The sequence below is a fragment of the Ziziphus jujuba genome, chromosome 7 (genome assembly GCF_031755915.1).
Source record: "Ziziphus jujuba cultivar Dongzao chromosome 7, ASM3175591v1".
Classification (NCBI taxonomy): Eukaryota; Viridiplantae; Streptophyta; class Magnoliopsida; order Rosales; family Rhamnaceae; genus Ziziphus; species Ziziphus jujuba.
The window spans coordinates 20,227,061-20,242,663 of record NC_083385.1 but is presented as its reverse complement, the minus strand read 5'-3'; the positions used below and the strand labels follow the sequence as shown (position 1 = coordinate 20,242,663).

At 26.9% G+C, this 15,603-nt stretch overlaps 1 protein-coding gene across 3 annotated transcripts; it reads right to left on the bottom strand.

Annotated features, from left to right (window-relative positions):
* Nucleotides 1–2,318: 2,318 nt before the first annotated feature.
* On the bottom strand, nt 2,319–8,948 carry LOC107421993 (S-adenosylmethionine carrier 1, chloroplastic/mitochondrial). 3 transcript variants are annotated; one of them, XM_016031370.4, is made up of 13 exons: nt 8,792–8,948; nt 8,582–8,692; nt 7,731–7,829; nt 6,746–6,828; nt 6,258–6,334; nt 5,412–5,502; nt 4,752–4,805; nt 4,574–4,669; nt 4,241–4,330; nt 3,626–3,677; nt 3,133–3,194; nt 2,854–2,934; nt 2,319–2,724 (listed from the first exon to the last, which is right to left on the bottom strand). In XM_016031370.4, exons 2-13 carry the CDS (start codon nt 8,634–8,636, stop codon nt 2,599–2,601), a joined length of 966 nt encoding a protein of 321 aa, XP_015886856.3. In that variant the 5' UTR covers nt 8,637–8,692; nt 8,792–8,948; the 3' UTR covers nt 2,319–2,598. The 3 variants fall into 3 exon arrangements, with proteins under 3 accessions (XP_015886856.3, XP_015886857.3, XP_015886858.3); XM_016031371.4 differs by lacking the exon at nt 8,792–8,948 and having other exon boundaries at nt 7,731–7,846; nt 8,582–8,785; XM_016031372.4 differs by lacking the exons at nt 8,582–8,692; nt 8,792–8,948 and adding an exon at nt 7,901–8,055.
* Nucleotides 8,949–15,603: the final 6,655 nt, after the last annotated feature.

The following is a 15,603-nucleotide window of genomic DNA, read 5'->3' as shown; positions in this document are numbered from 1 at the left end:
TAACTAAAAGCATTAGTCAAATATATAACTAAAAAAAACTTATGTAATTAAAATTGTCATATATTGTTTTTTAAAAAAAGAAAAACTATCACATATTTTAAATAAAATTTAATTAAAAATGAAGAAAAAAACTTTAAAATCTTCAAATTAATTATTTCTTAAAAAAAGAAAAGAAACAAAAGTAGTTTAAAAATAATTTAACTTTAGAAGTGTATAGTGGTAAATTTAGACTACTTGGAGGGTTAAATGATTTTTTCTAAGCCTGAGATTTAGGAGTGTAAATGAAATATATGTATTTATAGATTATAACAAAATTACATATGAAAAAAAATTATTATTATTTTTATTAGTCATTGAATTACTTTAAGAATAGATTTAAAAATGTATTAATAGTTCACTATATAAAGTTTATTTTGTCTATTTTAGGATTTTTTTTTTTTTATAACATTTTTGGTTGTTGTTGTTATGATAGCCTTAAGATTAATACTCTATTATATTTATATAAGCTACTAATACATTTTAAAATTTTAAATTTTGAAATGATTGAAAAGCTAATAAAATAGTTTTATGACAGAATACATAGCTCTTTTTTTTTTATTTTTTTTATTTTTATAATCTTATTTTATTGATTTTAACTATGCCTTTTTTGTTTTTGGGATGTACAAGAGCATCTTTAAAAGCCTTTTTATTAGTTTCATCCTTCATAAAATAAAGTGTCAACCCTCTTTTTGAGAACTTCTATAAAACTCTATTAATATAATCATAATTATATTTATGATATTTAATTGGAAAAAAATGTATTTTGATTATAAGTTTTTAACAATATGAATTTAATTGTAAGTAAAATAAAATTATAAAGGTTTAAATGAAATTTTCTTAAAAAATTAAGATATATAATGGATTTGACTTTTCCAATAATAGAAAAAAAGGTTGGAAAATAAAAGAAAAATCAAATAAGAAAAAGGTTGGAAAATATTATGTTAAAAAGCAAGATAAAGAACAAGATATGTTAAATATTAATGTTTTATAAGCGCGTTACTTATTATTTCCAAAAATTCTTTAATGTGTTCTTTATAATACAAGATATGCTTTTTCTTTTTTTTCTTCAAGTGAAGGGCATTGTTGAAAATACTGTTACACTATGTTTGGAGTACTGGATTCACAATGGGAATGGGAAGATAGTTTAAAATAAATAAATAAATAATTTGAGTTTTCGTTATATGGTTAAAAGAAACCAATATATTAAAGAAATGAGGATCAAAATTAAAGATTTACAAATTTTAGAACTTGAAAAAAAGCACACAAAGACAAGAGCTTGAGTTAGATTTTCTGTGCTCTATAAATCATGGCAGAAGTATTGAGGACCTACCACAAGAAAAAAAAAAACAACTGGTTCTGACAAATTTTAGGCATTGATATAGTTTATATATATATATATATATATATATATATATATATATATATATATGTATATATTTCTTTGCTTTGCACAAAATGATGAACAGCTTTTATTCTATTTTTTCACTTCCTAAACGACAGATGCCAACACCTAAGGCAGTGCCAGAGACTCATTTGGCTGCTTGCAATATATTATGTATCAGTGAATCTTGGAGCTGCCTGCCCACTGAAATACCAAAAGCATCTTTGACCACACTAATTTCCTAAATTCAAAATTTCACAAAAAAAAAAAAAAAAAATAACTAATAAAAGATAAAAGAAAAAAATAGTTGGTTCTTTTTTATTTTTTAAATATAAGAATTCCAAATATTATGGATTCACCGTTTAATATTTTTGAAATTGAGAACACATTTTTTTCTGGATTAGTAAAAAAGAATTTGTAAGCATTTCAATGCTGAGGTTCTGATTGTGGTTGGAATCCCTGGGACCTGATCATAACCATTGAATAGGTACTACATTTTAGGGGTAAAATTCTCCTTGCATCCCTCCACTAATTTTTTTCCTTTTTTATTTATTATTTTTTTTTTTTGGTGAATGCAACCTCCATTATAATTATTTACAGGTTTTCCCATTTTCCTGATCTAATATTTTACTTATATCATAAAAGTTTACATAACTTTACGTTTTGCTTATTTAAAAAAAAAAAGAAAAAAGACTTTTATATTTTGGAAAGGCATTTAAAATTAATAATAATTTCGTTTAGATAACAAAATCTAACAGGAAACGATTTATCCTTCTTTTAACTCTGAAAGCCAAAAAATATCGTTCTAAAGAAGCCATAAAGACTCGCTGTTCATACAAAGTTTAAGCTAAAGCAAATTAACATGCAAGTCTAAAAAGCCTGCTTCATTGTACGTTACTGAACAGAAAAACTGTTGGTTTGATTATGCATCATCCAAAATGAAAATGGTAAAGCTCCACCAGAATTCACTTAGAAAGTCAAAAATAATGGAGCTCTGCAGCTCACATAAAAAGGAAATGGTCCAATATTAACTATCACTTTCCATGCCAAGCTTACTGAGTTGACACAAAAAGTGGCTGCAATCAAAATTACAAAATCATTGTCCCTGTTTCATATGGAAATAGATAAGAAAAATGTAGTGAGATTTCAAACATAATGCTTTGTGGTTCATCCAAAAGTTACTTCTCCTTCGAGTCTTGTCGATGTGTGGGCCGCCTCTGCTCTAGAAACCGCTTAGTACCCTCCAGGACACCAAAAAAGATCGAACCGCCTATGCCTATCCATAGCACTCTTGGGCCAATTCCCTGAAGCAAATATAATTATAAGCAACAGGTTTAGGGCAGTGAAATGTTGTCATAGCTCATAACTATAAGCTGAAAAAGAAAATATGGGAATCTTGTTCCAAATGAGAAAGAATGAAACTTTTATATTACCTTCAGAAGAGCACGAGGTCCTTCTTCTCTCACAATAGTTTGAACACAGTCGGAAATCCCTCTGTATTGAGTACCAGATCCCTAACAAATAAACAACTTTTGTAAATGGCTTTATAACTGAATAAACATATCTACATGTGTTTGCATGCATGGAAAATTTCAAACATAAATTTACAAACTATTTATATATGAAAATGTATGTAATACATGCATAATAGGCATTTCTAGAAGTAATAGTATATAATAGAGAAGAATAGAAAGGAAACATATGGGCTTTACCTGAACCATCAGCCTAGTCTTAATTACATCAAGAGGTGTAGTTATAGCTCCAGTTATTGCACCTGTGAAATTTTTCTATCAATATATGAGAAAATTTTGCACAAAAATACAATTTTGCACAAGAAAGAGGCCAATAATTCTATATGCAGAAACAGGGAAACAAAGGACACTACGTTTTAACAATTCAATTGAATCTCAACAGAATTCACCCAAACACAACCTCCCTAACCAAGAGAAAAGGATTCTTTGTTCCCCTCCCCCCTGCCCCCTAACTTCTTTACTTTCTTCACTTGTAACCTAAGAATGTGTCCAAATCTTTTGTCTAAATGAACCCAAAAATTCAGCAATACATTTGACATGAAGGAACAAAGTGCAACAGCTATGAAAATAGGTCAAACCACAAGATTCTAAATGTTCCAGAAATGCTGGAAAAATCTAATCGGGTTCCAATGGTGTGCATATGAAATATAACAGATTTTAAATGTCATGTTACCAGCGAAAGCGCCAATGATAGCATTTTCAGGATCATTAAGATCTCTCCTCGCCTGCCAAGGGAACAAGTCAAAGTCACCAATATGCAAACAAGATAAATAAAAAAAGGCACACACGTCTATATGTATACATATTGACATATATGGAAGCAGTAATGCATCATGCTTTTGTCTCACTCGCATTAGAACTGCCCTTTTGTTTTCAGTAATTGTGATCTTTCATAAATTAAACATACTTGTGTTAAATACTCAACTACCACACATCTTACAGTAAGCAGATTGTGCACCAAGAATCATAAAATATAGGGAGAAGTCTGCTTATGGATAAAAATAGATGCCAGCTAGCCATGTTTTCAGGTTTCAACCAAATTTTGATTTAAGAGGGTAAATTGCTTAAAACATGTGAAACCATATCCATCAAATAATCTGCAAAGAAGCAATCAAATTAAATAGCCGGTGGCACCCCTTTAACAATGATTACTATGGTTAACTAAATACATCACCCATAAAGAAGTGTTTAAATAAAAGAGCATGTTAGACAGTAAAGAAGAAGTAAAAATTCTACCCAATGTGTAACACATCTGTTAGAACCAACTGGTGCATGATGAGGAGCTTACCGCCACTTTATATCCTATCCGAAGCTGCTCATATATGCAAAATTGAATTGCATCAAATGGCAAATCCCTTAATAAAAAGGATCGATAACCCTACATCTCAGAGAAGCAAACCAAGTTAAAACACAAAATATTATTCAAAATGCAAGTAAGAATATCATGTATATGTTAATCCTATAAGTAGCATATAAATATTAAAACAATATGGACAAACTGAATCCATGATAGAGAAAAATAAGCAAAAAATTCGTCCTTTGACAAAAGAGGAAGATTAGAAAGATAGATCTGTTTAACATATAGACAGTTGAATTGTCCTGAGTTTGGGGAATTACACACCGCATAGAGTCCTCTGAAACCCTCCCTGGAGGCAATAAGGCGAACGGCATCAGGGGCTGAAGTAAATTGCCCAGTTTGCATCCTTTGCTTTACAACCTGAGAATTATTAATGAAAAATTAATATTCGAGTAAATCCATTCTTTTGTTAAAAATAGAAGTCCAAAGAAAATGAGCTTACCTCTGTTGGAACACGTACAAGGGAAGCAGCAAGTCCCCCTAGAGCACCTGCAGTCTGCATAACATGATCAATCAAGTTAAGATTTAAGACCCTTTTCTTGAGAAAAGTATATTGAATAAGGCAAAAATTGTTACTGTCAACCTTGTGTTAAGTATTAAGAAACCAAAAATATTCACGAGGGGCTACTTATACATATCAATGATGACACAAGAAAAAATATCAATCATGTGGTAGGCAATGGCATAACAAAATATATGATAATAGTAAAAGATTGAAATGTCAGATAATAAGTAATATGATAGAATTTTTATCTGAAATGGAAATGTTGAGGCATTAGAGGAGTTAGCCAAACCAATTTGTTTGAAATTTCAACTAACACCTTCCTTAGGGCAATAATCTTTGTTTTCTAATAAGAACTTGAATGTTAACATTTCATGAATGTGTTAGTGAATTAACAATTTCTAATAAGATCTCTGTTTCAGACTAGCCACCATGCTTAAACCTTCCTGAGGGCATCCAAATTTTTTATGGGTAAAATTGCAAAATCTATAATCATATGTACCATCTTCAGTATTAAAATTTTCTGCACATTACACTTGCACAGGTGCAAGCTAGTTTGAATTTATAATATAAATGAAGGAACAAATATATTTCTCTTACCAGGTGAGCTACAGCACTAAGGTTTTCTGGAAACATCTTTAATAATTTCTGCTTTGTAGGTTCGTACACACCTACAAATATTGCAGATGCCCTGCACATTAAAAAAAAAAAAAAAAAAAAAAGAAAAACACAAATAAAAAATAAAATAAAAAAAATTTGGGACTCCTGGATAATAAAACTTCATACATTGTTTAAACTAGCATGTGAGCACAAGTGTTAGTGTGTGAAATAATGTTGGGTTACTATCAGCTCAAATTTTTTAAACAAACTTAATTAATATGCTGTCAGGACCTGACTTAAAAACTTTACAGGTTTGACAAGATTATTGTTCCACTATGTTGACACCTAAATGGAATTATAAAATGATTTTCAAGAAGGATTGATCATAATAATTTTGTGATCCCGAAAACATCCTGCTATAATATGTAAAGTCAAGTGCCACACCAATACTAAAAAGCTGAAGTCCAACTTAATCCAGATAAAGATAACACAACACACTTATGGGAGCTCATATAGCCATTATGTTGACAAACCAACTAGCATTTTGGTGTAAATCAAGTAGCGATTTGTTAATGAGACTTCAAATTGATAAACTAGCGTTATTCATCTGGGAATAAAAAAATAAAAAACAAAAATTAAAAAAAAAAAAAAAAAAAGCAAACAACAAGCAAAAATAATGGCGAAAGAAAATGTCCTTGCTGGATTAAAAGCTGGAGTCAACTCTCTACATAGGACCCATTATGAGCCACAAGAGAAGATATACATCCGGAAAACTCCTAAAGATTAATAGTAGATGGAAAAAACCATGTAATATAAAGGTAGTCAAGCATTTATTAAGGTATTTACGGTAAGACGCCAGCTATATTTCCAGCCAATCCAGAATAAAGGCCCTTCAAAACTATTTTTCCTCCACCATGAACAGCCTGTAGCAGATAGAAGTGATAGAGATCAAAATCTCCTCAATACAAGTTTGTGGAGTTTAAAAGTTCATCAAGTAGAATTAATATTGAACAATCCCTTCTTCACTACTTATTGTCATGTTCTTCATTATAAATATGCTAGATGGGCTAGGAAACGAAGAAGCAACACAGCGCAACTTTCATAGAAAATAGAGCTAATGCAACAAATAAATGAGATAGAATATTCATCTAGCTTGATTTCTTTTGTTTTCCCCATAGGATAGGTTTTCCTTGCAAAAGAGACTAGAAATAAACTAACACCACACGTCCTATTAAAAGCTTTGGAACTTGACAACAGGCAATCTGGCACCAAACATAGAAAGATTCAATCTTCCTTTTAATTCAGGCTATGCTCCAATTTCATAATTAACTTGCCTGAAGCCGTGTCTTTATGGTATCAATAGGGTATAAAGCTGTTTCAACAACAACACCAGCTGCCCCTCCTGCTATAAAACCCTCTGCAAAATCCACCAAACTAGTTAAAAACATGAAAATGTATCTAAATATTTAGCTTCAGCATACTTAAAAAAGTTAACACAAGAAGATATATTTGCTCCCTCCCTCTCCATCCAATAGAGGAAAGGGCATAAGCCTTGCATATCCAATCTTACCTAATATCCTTCCCTTTGGTGTGCCTCAATGATTTTCATTAAAGAAACAAATCTAAAACAAAACCATACTTTTTGAGCCCAAAACTCATCTTTTTGCATCCATTTTTTCATTATCTCCATCAGCATTCAATTTGTGCTGGGCTAAGGATTAAAACCATCCATATAAAATTGGCATTTACCCTCCCTAAACAGATGGCATATAACTTAAATAAACTAAGTCCATATGCGTATAAGTAAATCTTGATACATGCAGTTCCTATTAATAGAACTTTTATTATTGCTTTTCCAAGACTGTTTAATTCTACAGTTACCTGGACAATTGAATGTCCCACTTCAGACTCTCATAAGCTACAAATACATGGAAAATCTACAATTAGAAAAACCTGCACCATGCCAGATAGAGAGAGACAGAAAGAGAAAGACCATGTAAATTCATTTTAGAACTTGATTCTCTGTTATCTGGGAATCGTAAACATCACTACATACGTTATTGATAAGTAATTAGGAATTGATAGAAAAAAATGCTTCTTATTTATTATCTTTTTTTCTTTTTTTTTTTTTTTTTTTTTTGGGGACAACTGTACCAAGCAACAAAGTTTCCTTCAGAATTTGGCTCCATAAAACTACATCTTATATATCCATCAAAATAAGAATTGGAGATCAAATCTAATGTTTCGTCAACCACAACCTAAAATATGATTTATGAAGAACTTCCTTATGGCATCGTCAACAGTAACTTTGCAACATACCAAACAAAATGCGAAAGAAATCAAATGGCTTTTCCTCTCCCATGCTGATAGATGCAAAAGACTTTCTGGTTTCAAGTGTTAAGTTTTGCATCCTCTTATCTGCAAAACCACATCACCTGTTCATTCAAGGAGTAACAAAGTATAACAAAAATTTCACTTAGGCAACTCACATTAAATCCAACATTATCAGCAGAAAGAACACTAAAATACACTTTCCCTACATCCGAAAGTGCATGCTAAATCGTCAAACCCAAGTTCTTGCACTTGAGAACTTCTGATGAATTGAGGAGAATACCATTGAGGAGAATTCTTTTTTTTTTTTCCCCCCCCCACTTTCGCAACTTCTCTACATACATATATTATACAGTTAACAAGTTGAACGAAGAAACTATTTTCGAATTGTAAATCTGTTGATCAACCTCCCAGAAGAGGAGAACACAGAGTTAGAGAACAATGAAACCTGTAGATAAGAGCAATACTCCATCATAAAAGAGAAATCCTTTTTGAAAAAAATACATATATGTGAATGTAAATTCTTGGAAATACGTGGGTCAACATGTGCATATTAAAGCTCCTAGAAACTTGGGTATCTAATCTTCAAAAAATTTTACCAATTTTTCTCCAAGACATCCCCCCCAGCCCTCCAACCCAAAAAAAAAAAAAATTTATATATATATATATATATTGGAATGTCAAAATTCTCTCTTTTCACAAGCAATTGAACTAAGAACCTACATAAGCCCCTTTATCTTGAGAAACATTAGCAACAGAAAAGTTAACAATAAAAATGAAAAAAATATATTATTACATTATATAATACAAATCATTTAAATTCCAGAGATGGGGTTTACCTGTGGAGGCTTGAGGAGAGCTTTTAGCATCAATGGCTAAAGTCAAGGGACCCATTTAAGGTCCCGTTCCGAGTAATATACAGAAATTTTCTTTTAGTTATTTTTAATTTTCTGCAGAATATATAATTAAAATAGAATTTATATTGGGAAAACTGAAATTGCAGAGTAAGAAGAAGAAGAAGAAGGAAATTTAGAGAGGAAGCGGAGTACCAGTGAGGGAGGCTGAGCTATGCACAAGGTTGAAGGTGCGCCTTTTATTCAATCAAGCTGCGGTAAGGTGGACTAACAAGGATGAGCCAAGCCAGCAACGTACTAGAAATTATTTGTACACATATATTTTGAAATAAGCAATTTTATATTTATAATATTACATGATATGCTATTCTTGGCTGCCGCCTGTATGTTTCGGGGTGACAATTCGTGTGATTGGCCGTGCATTATTAATCGTGTTATAAATATCCAACCGGAATAAGACTCATTTAATAAACAAATAATTTGATACGATTCATATAATCTGTATATTAAATTAATTAATTTAAATTAATACGGTCTATTTATATAAAATTAATTTATTTACAAAAAATAGATTCATTTATATAAAATTGATCCATTTATATAAAATTTATCTAATTAAATAAATTATCATATTTAAATTAATTATTTCATATAAAATAAAAATAATTTAATAATTAATTAATTCAAAATTAAAATATATATGTAAGACTATATAATTGAAATTATAAATTTACAATAATATAATATATGATATGATAGTATAACAATCTTATATAATAATTAAATATATATATATATATACATAACAAATCTAATACTACTTTTTTTAAAATAATATAAAAAAACTTTATTAATAATTATATTTTTTATTTTCTACAACTTCAATACTCTTTATTAATAATTATGTTTTGAATTTTCTACAACTTCAGTACTCTTAAACATATTAATTTTTCTTATTAAATAAATAAATATTATTTTAATTATTTTTTATTTTAAACGGATCAATTTGGATCAACTTTGGATTAACCAAAGATTGACATGTTTAAATAAATGGGTCAATTTGGATTACTTTTAAATTAAACGGGTCAATCTAAAACTGATATATTTATTAATCGTGTTAAATATATTGATCTGATTTTGAATTGAATCCATTTATAATAAATTCAAATCTACTAATTTCATATCATTTTCAAATTGAATCACCGTGTCATTATCAAAATTTCCACTTCTATGATAACTGAGTTTCCAATTTAATTAGTAATTATGAATATGGTTGTTGACCAAAATAAAAGTATGAAAATGGTTGTACGGTAACAGTTGTTGACCAAAATACAATTATGAATGTAGTTGTAAGCTAATAATCAATTATAATGTATTTCTGTGCTTGAAATCCCATAATAATCCGAAAAAAAAAAAGGAATTCTATTCTAGAAAAATATTTAAGTGAGACGGACATACCATGCGCATCACATACAGTTCACCTTAGTTATATTTGGAAGTGATTCTGAAAAGCTAAAACCACTTTCAAATGGATAAAAGTATTTTATATAATATTTGGTTAAAAATTATAAAGTTATTTTTTTTTAACAATTATGTTATTGAAAAATCACCTATTTGGTAATTTTAGAAAAAAAAATCGATTAAATAATTTTTGAAAAATTAATCCAAACGGATCCTTACTTATATATGGATATTTAGATCTACAAATGTATGTAAAGCATACAGTGCGCGCTCGTCATACTAAAGATTTTCTCCTTAGAGTGGCCATTACAGGGCCGGCTGAAGGCATATGCTTAGGCCCCCTAATTTAGTGGGGCCCCAACAAAATATTTTTTATATATTATATATATATATATTTATTAAATAAAATATTATTATTAATTTATTTTGGAAATATAAAAAGTTGATTATTGTTAGAATTTTAAATTATTTTTAATTGATCATTTATTGCTATAATTATCTATAATTATTTTTATTTTTGGAAAAGAATACTAATAAAGTTTAATTGAAATTTTTTATATTCTATTTCTATAATTAATTAGATTGTAATGGTAAAAAAAAAAAAAAAAAAAAACAGAAAAACACATATTAAATACTTATTCTTGTTTATGCAGATTTTATGCATTTTTTTTCTCTCTTGTAACTTCCTTTATTCTCTTCTCATTCACTTATCTTGTTTCATTCACTCATCTTTCATATTTGTTTAATCTTTGATACTCAACATATACAATTACAATTCTAATCCAGAAGGTCCCAAAATAAAATGTAAGCTTGTTGGTTCTTATTTATTTTAATGAATTTACATTCATTCTCCTCATATATATATATATATATATATGTATATTATTTTATATGAAATCATGATGCAATTATTTACTATATATATATATATAGAGCTCACGGTTTTGTTCTGTATTTTGTATTTTTATTTTTTTTCTTTATATCTTTTATTCAGCTAAATTGATTAAATGTTAATCCTTACATGATGTTTTTAATTTAGGCCAATTATTTTCCTAGATGCTCATTCTAATTAATTTAAATAAAAATTAATATTTGTTTGTTCTTTTATCATATTCACGCAAGTAACAGTATCATATTTTAAAGTATCATCGAATTGAAAATGTAAGGCATAAATCAGGTTTTATTGTTTCTTTAATTTTAAGCATTTTAGTTTTGATAAAATATTAAGGATCTATATTTTCTATTATTTGAATATAAATATGTCTGCTAGAAAATATAATTCTAGGTATGCAAAACGTATGAAAAAAGAAAAACAGAAGAATTTATTCAATCTCAAAAAGGAGCACTTGATAGGTTTATTACTAATACTAAAAATTAAAACTTAGAAGAACCAATTGAAAATTTAAATGAAAAAACAATTGAATTTTCATTAAAAGATGCTACTTTATTAGGATAAGAAGAAATCTGTCAAGAACTTTCTAAGAAGCACAAGTCTAACTCACCAAATACCAATATTAACGAAGAAGAAAATAATAATTTAGAAGAAGATGAATGGATAAAATTTTTAACGATATTGATGAAACTATTGTTGAAAATATATATGATCCAGCACAATGGAAAAACATAAATACAAATTTAATAGACTTATGAGTTGAAGAAGGTCCAATTAGAGAAACTAATTTATGTTTTCCACATGACGAAAATTCTAGATAATTTTTCTACTGTTCATTACATTCGCAAATTACCAAATGGAGAAAAATATGATAGGAGATGGCTGGTATATTCAAAAGAATTAGATAAAGTATTTTGTTTTTGTTGTAAATTATTTAGTCAAAAATCAACTACAATTCAATTAGCAAATGAAGGATGTCAAGATTGGAAAACTCTTAGTGCTAAGCTTAAAAGTCATGAAACAAGCAGTGAATATATTATAAATATGAATATTTGGTTTAATGTTGAAATGAGATTACTTAAAAATAAAACTATTGATCAAAATTTACAAGAAAAGATAGACAAGGAAAAAAAGCATTGGAGGAACATATTAGTAAGAATTATTGCTGTAGTTAAAAATCTTGCAAAAAATAATTTGGCATTTCATGGCACAAATGATAAGATTTATCATGATAGCAATGGAAATTTTTTAAGTTTAATTGAAATGATTGCAGAATTTGATCCTATAATGCAAGAACACCTTAAACTTATTCAAAATGGTGAAATTCATAATCATTACCTTAGCCATAACATACAAAATGAGTTAATAAATATATTAGGATTAGAAATAAAAAGTATTATAATTAAAAAAATAAAAGAAGCAAAATACTTTCAGTTATACTTTATTGTATCCCAGATATAAGTCATCAAGAACAAATATCTTTTATATTAAAATGTGTAGATATTTCAACAAATCCAATCAAAATAGAAGAGTATTTTTTAGAATTTTTAAAAGTGGTTGATATATTAGGGAAATATCTTTTTGATATGCTTACTAGTGTAATAAAAAAATTTGAACTGGATATAAATGATATAAGAGGATAAGGATATGATAATGGGTCTAATATGAAAGGTAAACAATAAGGCGTACAAAAGAGATTGTTAGATATAAATTCTAGAGCTTTTTATACACCATGTGTTTGTCATAGTTTTAATTTAGTACTTTGTGATATGGCTAACTCTTGTCCTAGTGCTATAACATTTTTTGGCGTGACACAGTGTATATACTTATTATTTTCTTCTTTTACAAAAATATGGAAAATTTTACAAAACCATGTTTCTAATTTAAATCTTAAATCATTGTCACAAACACGTTGGGAAAGTTGTCTTGAAAGTGTTAAAGCAATAAAGTATCAAGCTCCACAAATAAGAGATGCTTTATATCAACTAGTAGAAGCTAATGATGATCCTAAAACAAAATGTGAAATAATTTCTTTAGCAATGTACGAGATTGAAAATTTTAAATTTTTGTTAGGTATGATTATTTGGTATGATATATTGTTTACAGTTAACACTGTTAGTAAATTTTTACAATATAAAAATATGAATATTGCCATTGCATTAGATCAACTAAAAGGTCTTGTTTCATTTTTTAATGACTATAGAGAAAATGGGTTCACATCTACTATGATTTGTGCTAAAGAGATTGCCAATGAAATGAATGTAGAACCAAAATTTCGTGAAAAACGTGTAATTAGAAGAAATAAAGAATTTGATGAGAATGAAACTAATGAGGTAAGACTTTCAACTAAAGAATCTTTTGAAATTAATTATTTTAACTATAGTTGATCATGCCCTTTCTTCACTTCAAATTATGTTTGAACAATTTAAAATATATGAAAATAATTTTGATTTTTTGTATTATGTAGAAAAATTAAAATCACTTGGTGATGATTTTCTAAAAGAAAAATGTTTGCATCTTAAAAATTTTTTAAAACATGATATGTTATCTGATATTGATGGTTTAGATTTATTTTTAGAACTAAAAGTTTTAAAAGAAATAATAAATCCTGAATTAAAAATAACACTTGAGATACTAAACCTAATAAAAAAATTAAATTCTTTTCCCAATGTATGGATAGCTTATAGACTACTACTGACAATACCTGTAGCATAGCTTCAGCAGAAAAAAGTTTTTCAAAATTAAAATTAATAAAATCTTATTTACGTTCAACAATGTCTCAGGAAAAATTAAATAATTTGGCAATTTTATCAATTGAAAATGATTTATTATCAAAACTTGGATATAAAAATTTAATTAGTAACTTTGCATCTTAAAAAGAAAAAATAAATTTTATATAAAAATCTATTTTTAAAAACTAATATTTAATTTTTTTAAAAAATACTAAGGCCTCAAATATTTTTCTTTGCCTAGGGCCTTAAAATGGCTTGAGACGGCCCTCGGCCGTTAATTAGTTTTTGATTCACTTTTTGCAAGCCAAGTTGAGAAAATTTGGAAAAAAAGATTTTTTGTGTTTTTTACAAATCAAATTAAACCATTTGAAAAATTCCAAATCAAATGGAAAGACAATTATTGATTCGATTTTGTTGGTTTCGACTTTGGTTCACTATGGTGCTATTTTTTTATTCAAAATATTTTCAATAAAATTTTAGTATGTCTTTAATGTGTTTTTAAGAATTCTATTTAATATTTATTATATATAATTTAAATTTAATTAAAAAATTAAAATTTTATCAAATCTAACAAAACATGTTTTTAAAAAAATCATAAATATGTATTGGCTTGGTTTGATTTAGTTTAGTTTATACACAGTCTTATCTCCAATTGTAATATTATATATAAAAAAAAAATTAATAATCAATTGATATATGCAATTATTAATAACAATTATATTATAGTTATAAAAATATCCACATTTATTATTTATTAAATAATAAATGTTATTATATTATTAGTTGTTATATAAGTAAATTTTTAAATAAATAAATAAATAAAAAATAAATCAATTAAATATTTACATATTATTTACTATATTATTTAATAAATAAATTTGGTGATTTAAGAATTATTTACAATTACTTTAATACTAAATTAGAAGTGCTAAGAATATTAAATTATATATCAAATAATATGGTAAATGATTGATGTGGCTATGTATTTGTGTTTTAACAATTCATATAATCTTCATATGTATAAGAGATCCTTTAAATGAATGACTATAACCAAATTACAAGCTAATTAAAAATTATTATATCATTTATCATCTCATTTGCTCTATAAAATTGGTAAACAATTTAGTATTTTGGGGCATTATTGATATTAACTTTATATTTTGAAAAACTATATTTATTATGAATATTTTTTTTTCAGAAAAATATATAAGGTAAATTTCAAAGGTGTTTTTTTTTTTTTTAATGACTAGTATTAGTCCCGTGTGATGCACGATCTATGTACTTACAATTGACAATTTCAAAAATAATATATAATAATTAGTTATATTTAAATAAAATAAAATTAATTAATCATAGTATTTTTTGTGAATAATGATCAAAGCCTAAATTTATTATCAATTTTATAATTCTCATTAATATTATTTGATAGTTTTGCAAAAATCAAATAATTTAGACATTTTTTTAGTGGGTATGAGAATACCACTCTAAATTTAATTAGAAAAATAAATAAAATATGATAACAAAATAATAAAAATTATGCATCATAAATATTACAAAAATAAAGTGATTGTACTAATTTGTTAAGAACAAATAACTTAAAAATTCATAAATGTCTTATAACAAAGAGGATTTTAAATATAAATTTAGTCAACTAAGTAAGACAACAGTAAATAACAATAATTTTTTTGATAATAAAGAAATAATATAATAAAAATTGAAATTAAGAAAAAAAATATTGCTTAATAATTGTGTATATAATTTATTAAAAATTGAAAGATTACTTATTTTATTGCCTATTTATAGATGAAAATTTTCAAAATTTGATAAGAATACAAATATTATTTTAAATTAAGAATGAAAATTTTCTTAAATTCCTAAATTAAGCCATTAGTGCAAATCAAAGTTTTTTCTCTTGTTATTTG

Bases quoted from the DNA above. Each gene is read 5' to 3' on its own strand.
- LOC107421993 (XM_016031370.4), bottom strand. From the start codon at position 8,636: ATGGGTCCCTTGACTTTAGCCATTGATGCTAAAAGCTCTCCTCAAGCC. The intron at 4,670-4,751 runs GTAAGCTCATTT...AATAATTCTCAG, and splicing joins TTGTACGTGTTCCAACAGAG to GTTGTAAAGCAAAGGATGCA. The intron at 3,678-4,240 runs GTAAGCTCCTCA...TTCCCTTGGCAG, and splicing joins GGATAGGATATAAAGTGGCG to GCGAGGAGAGATCTTAATGA.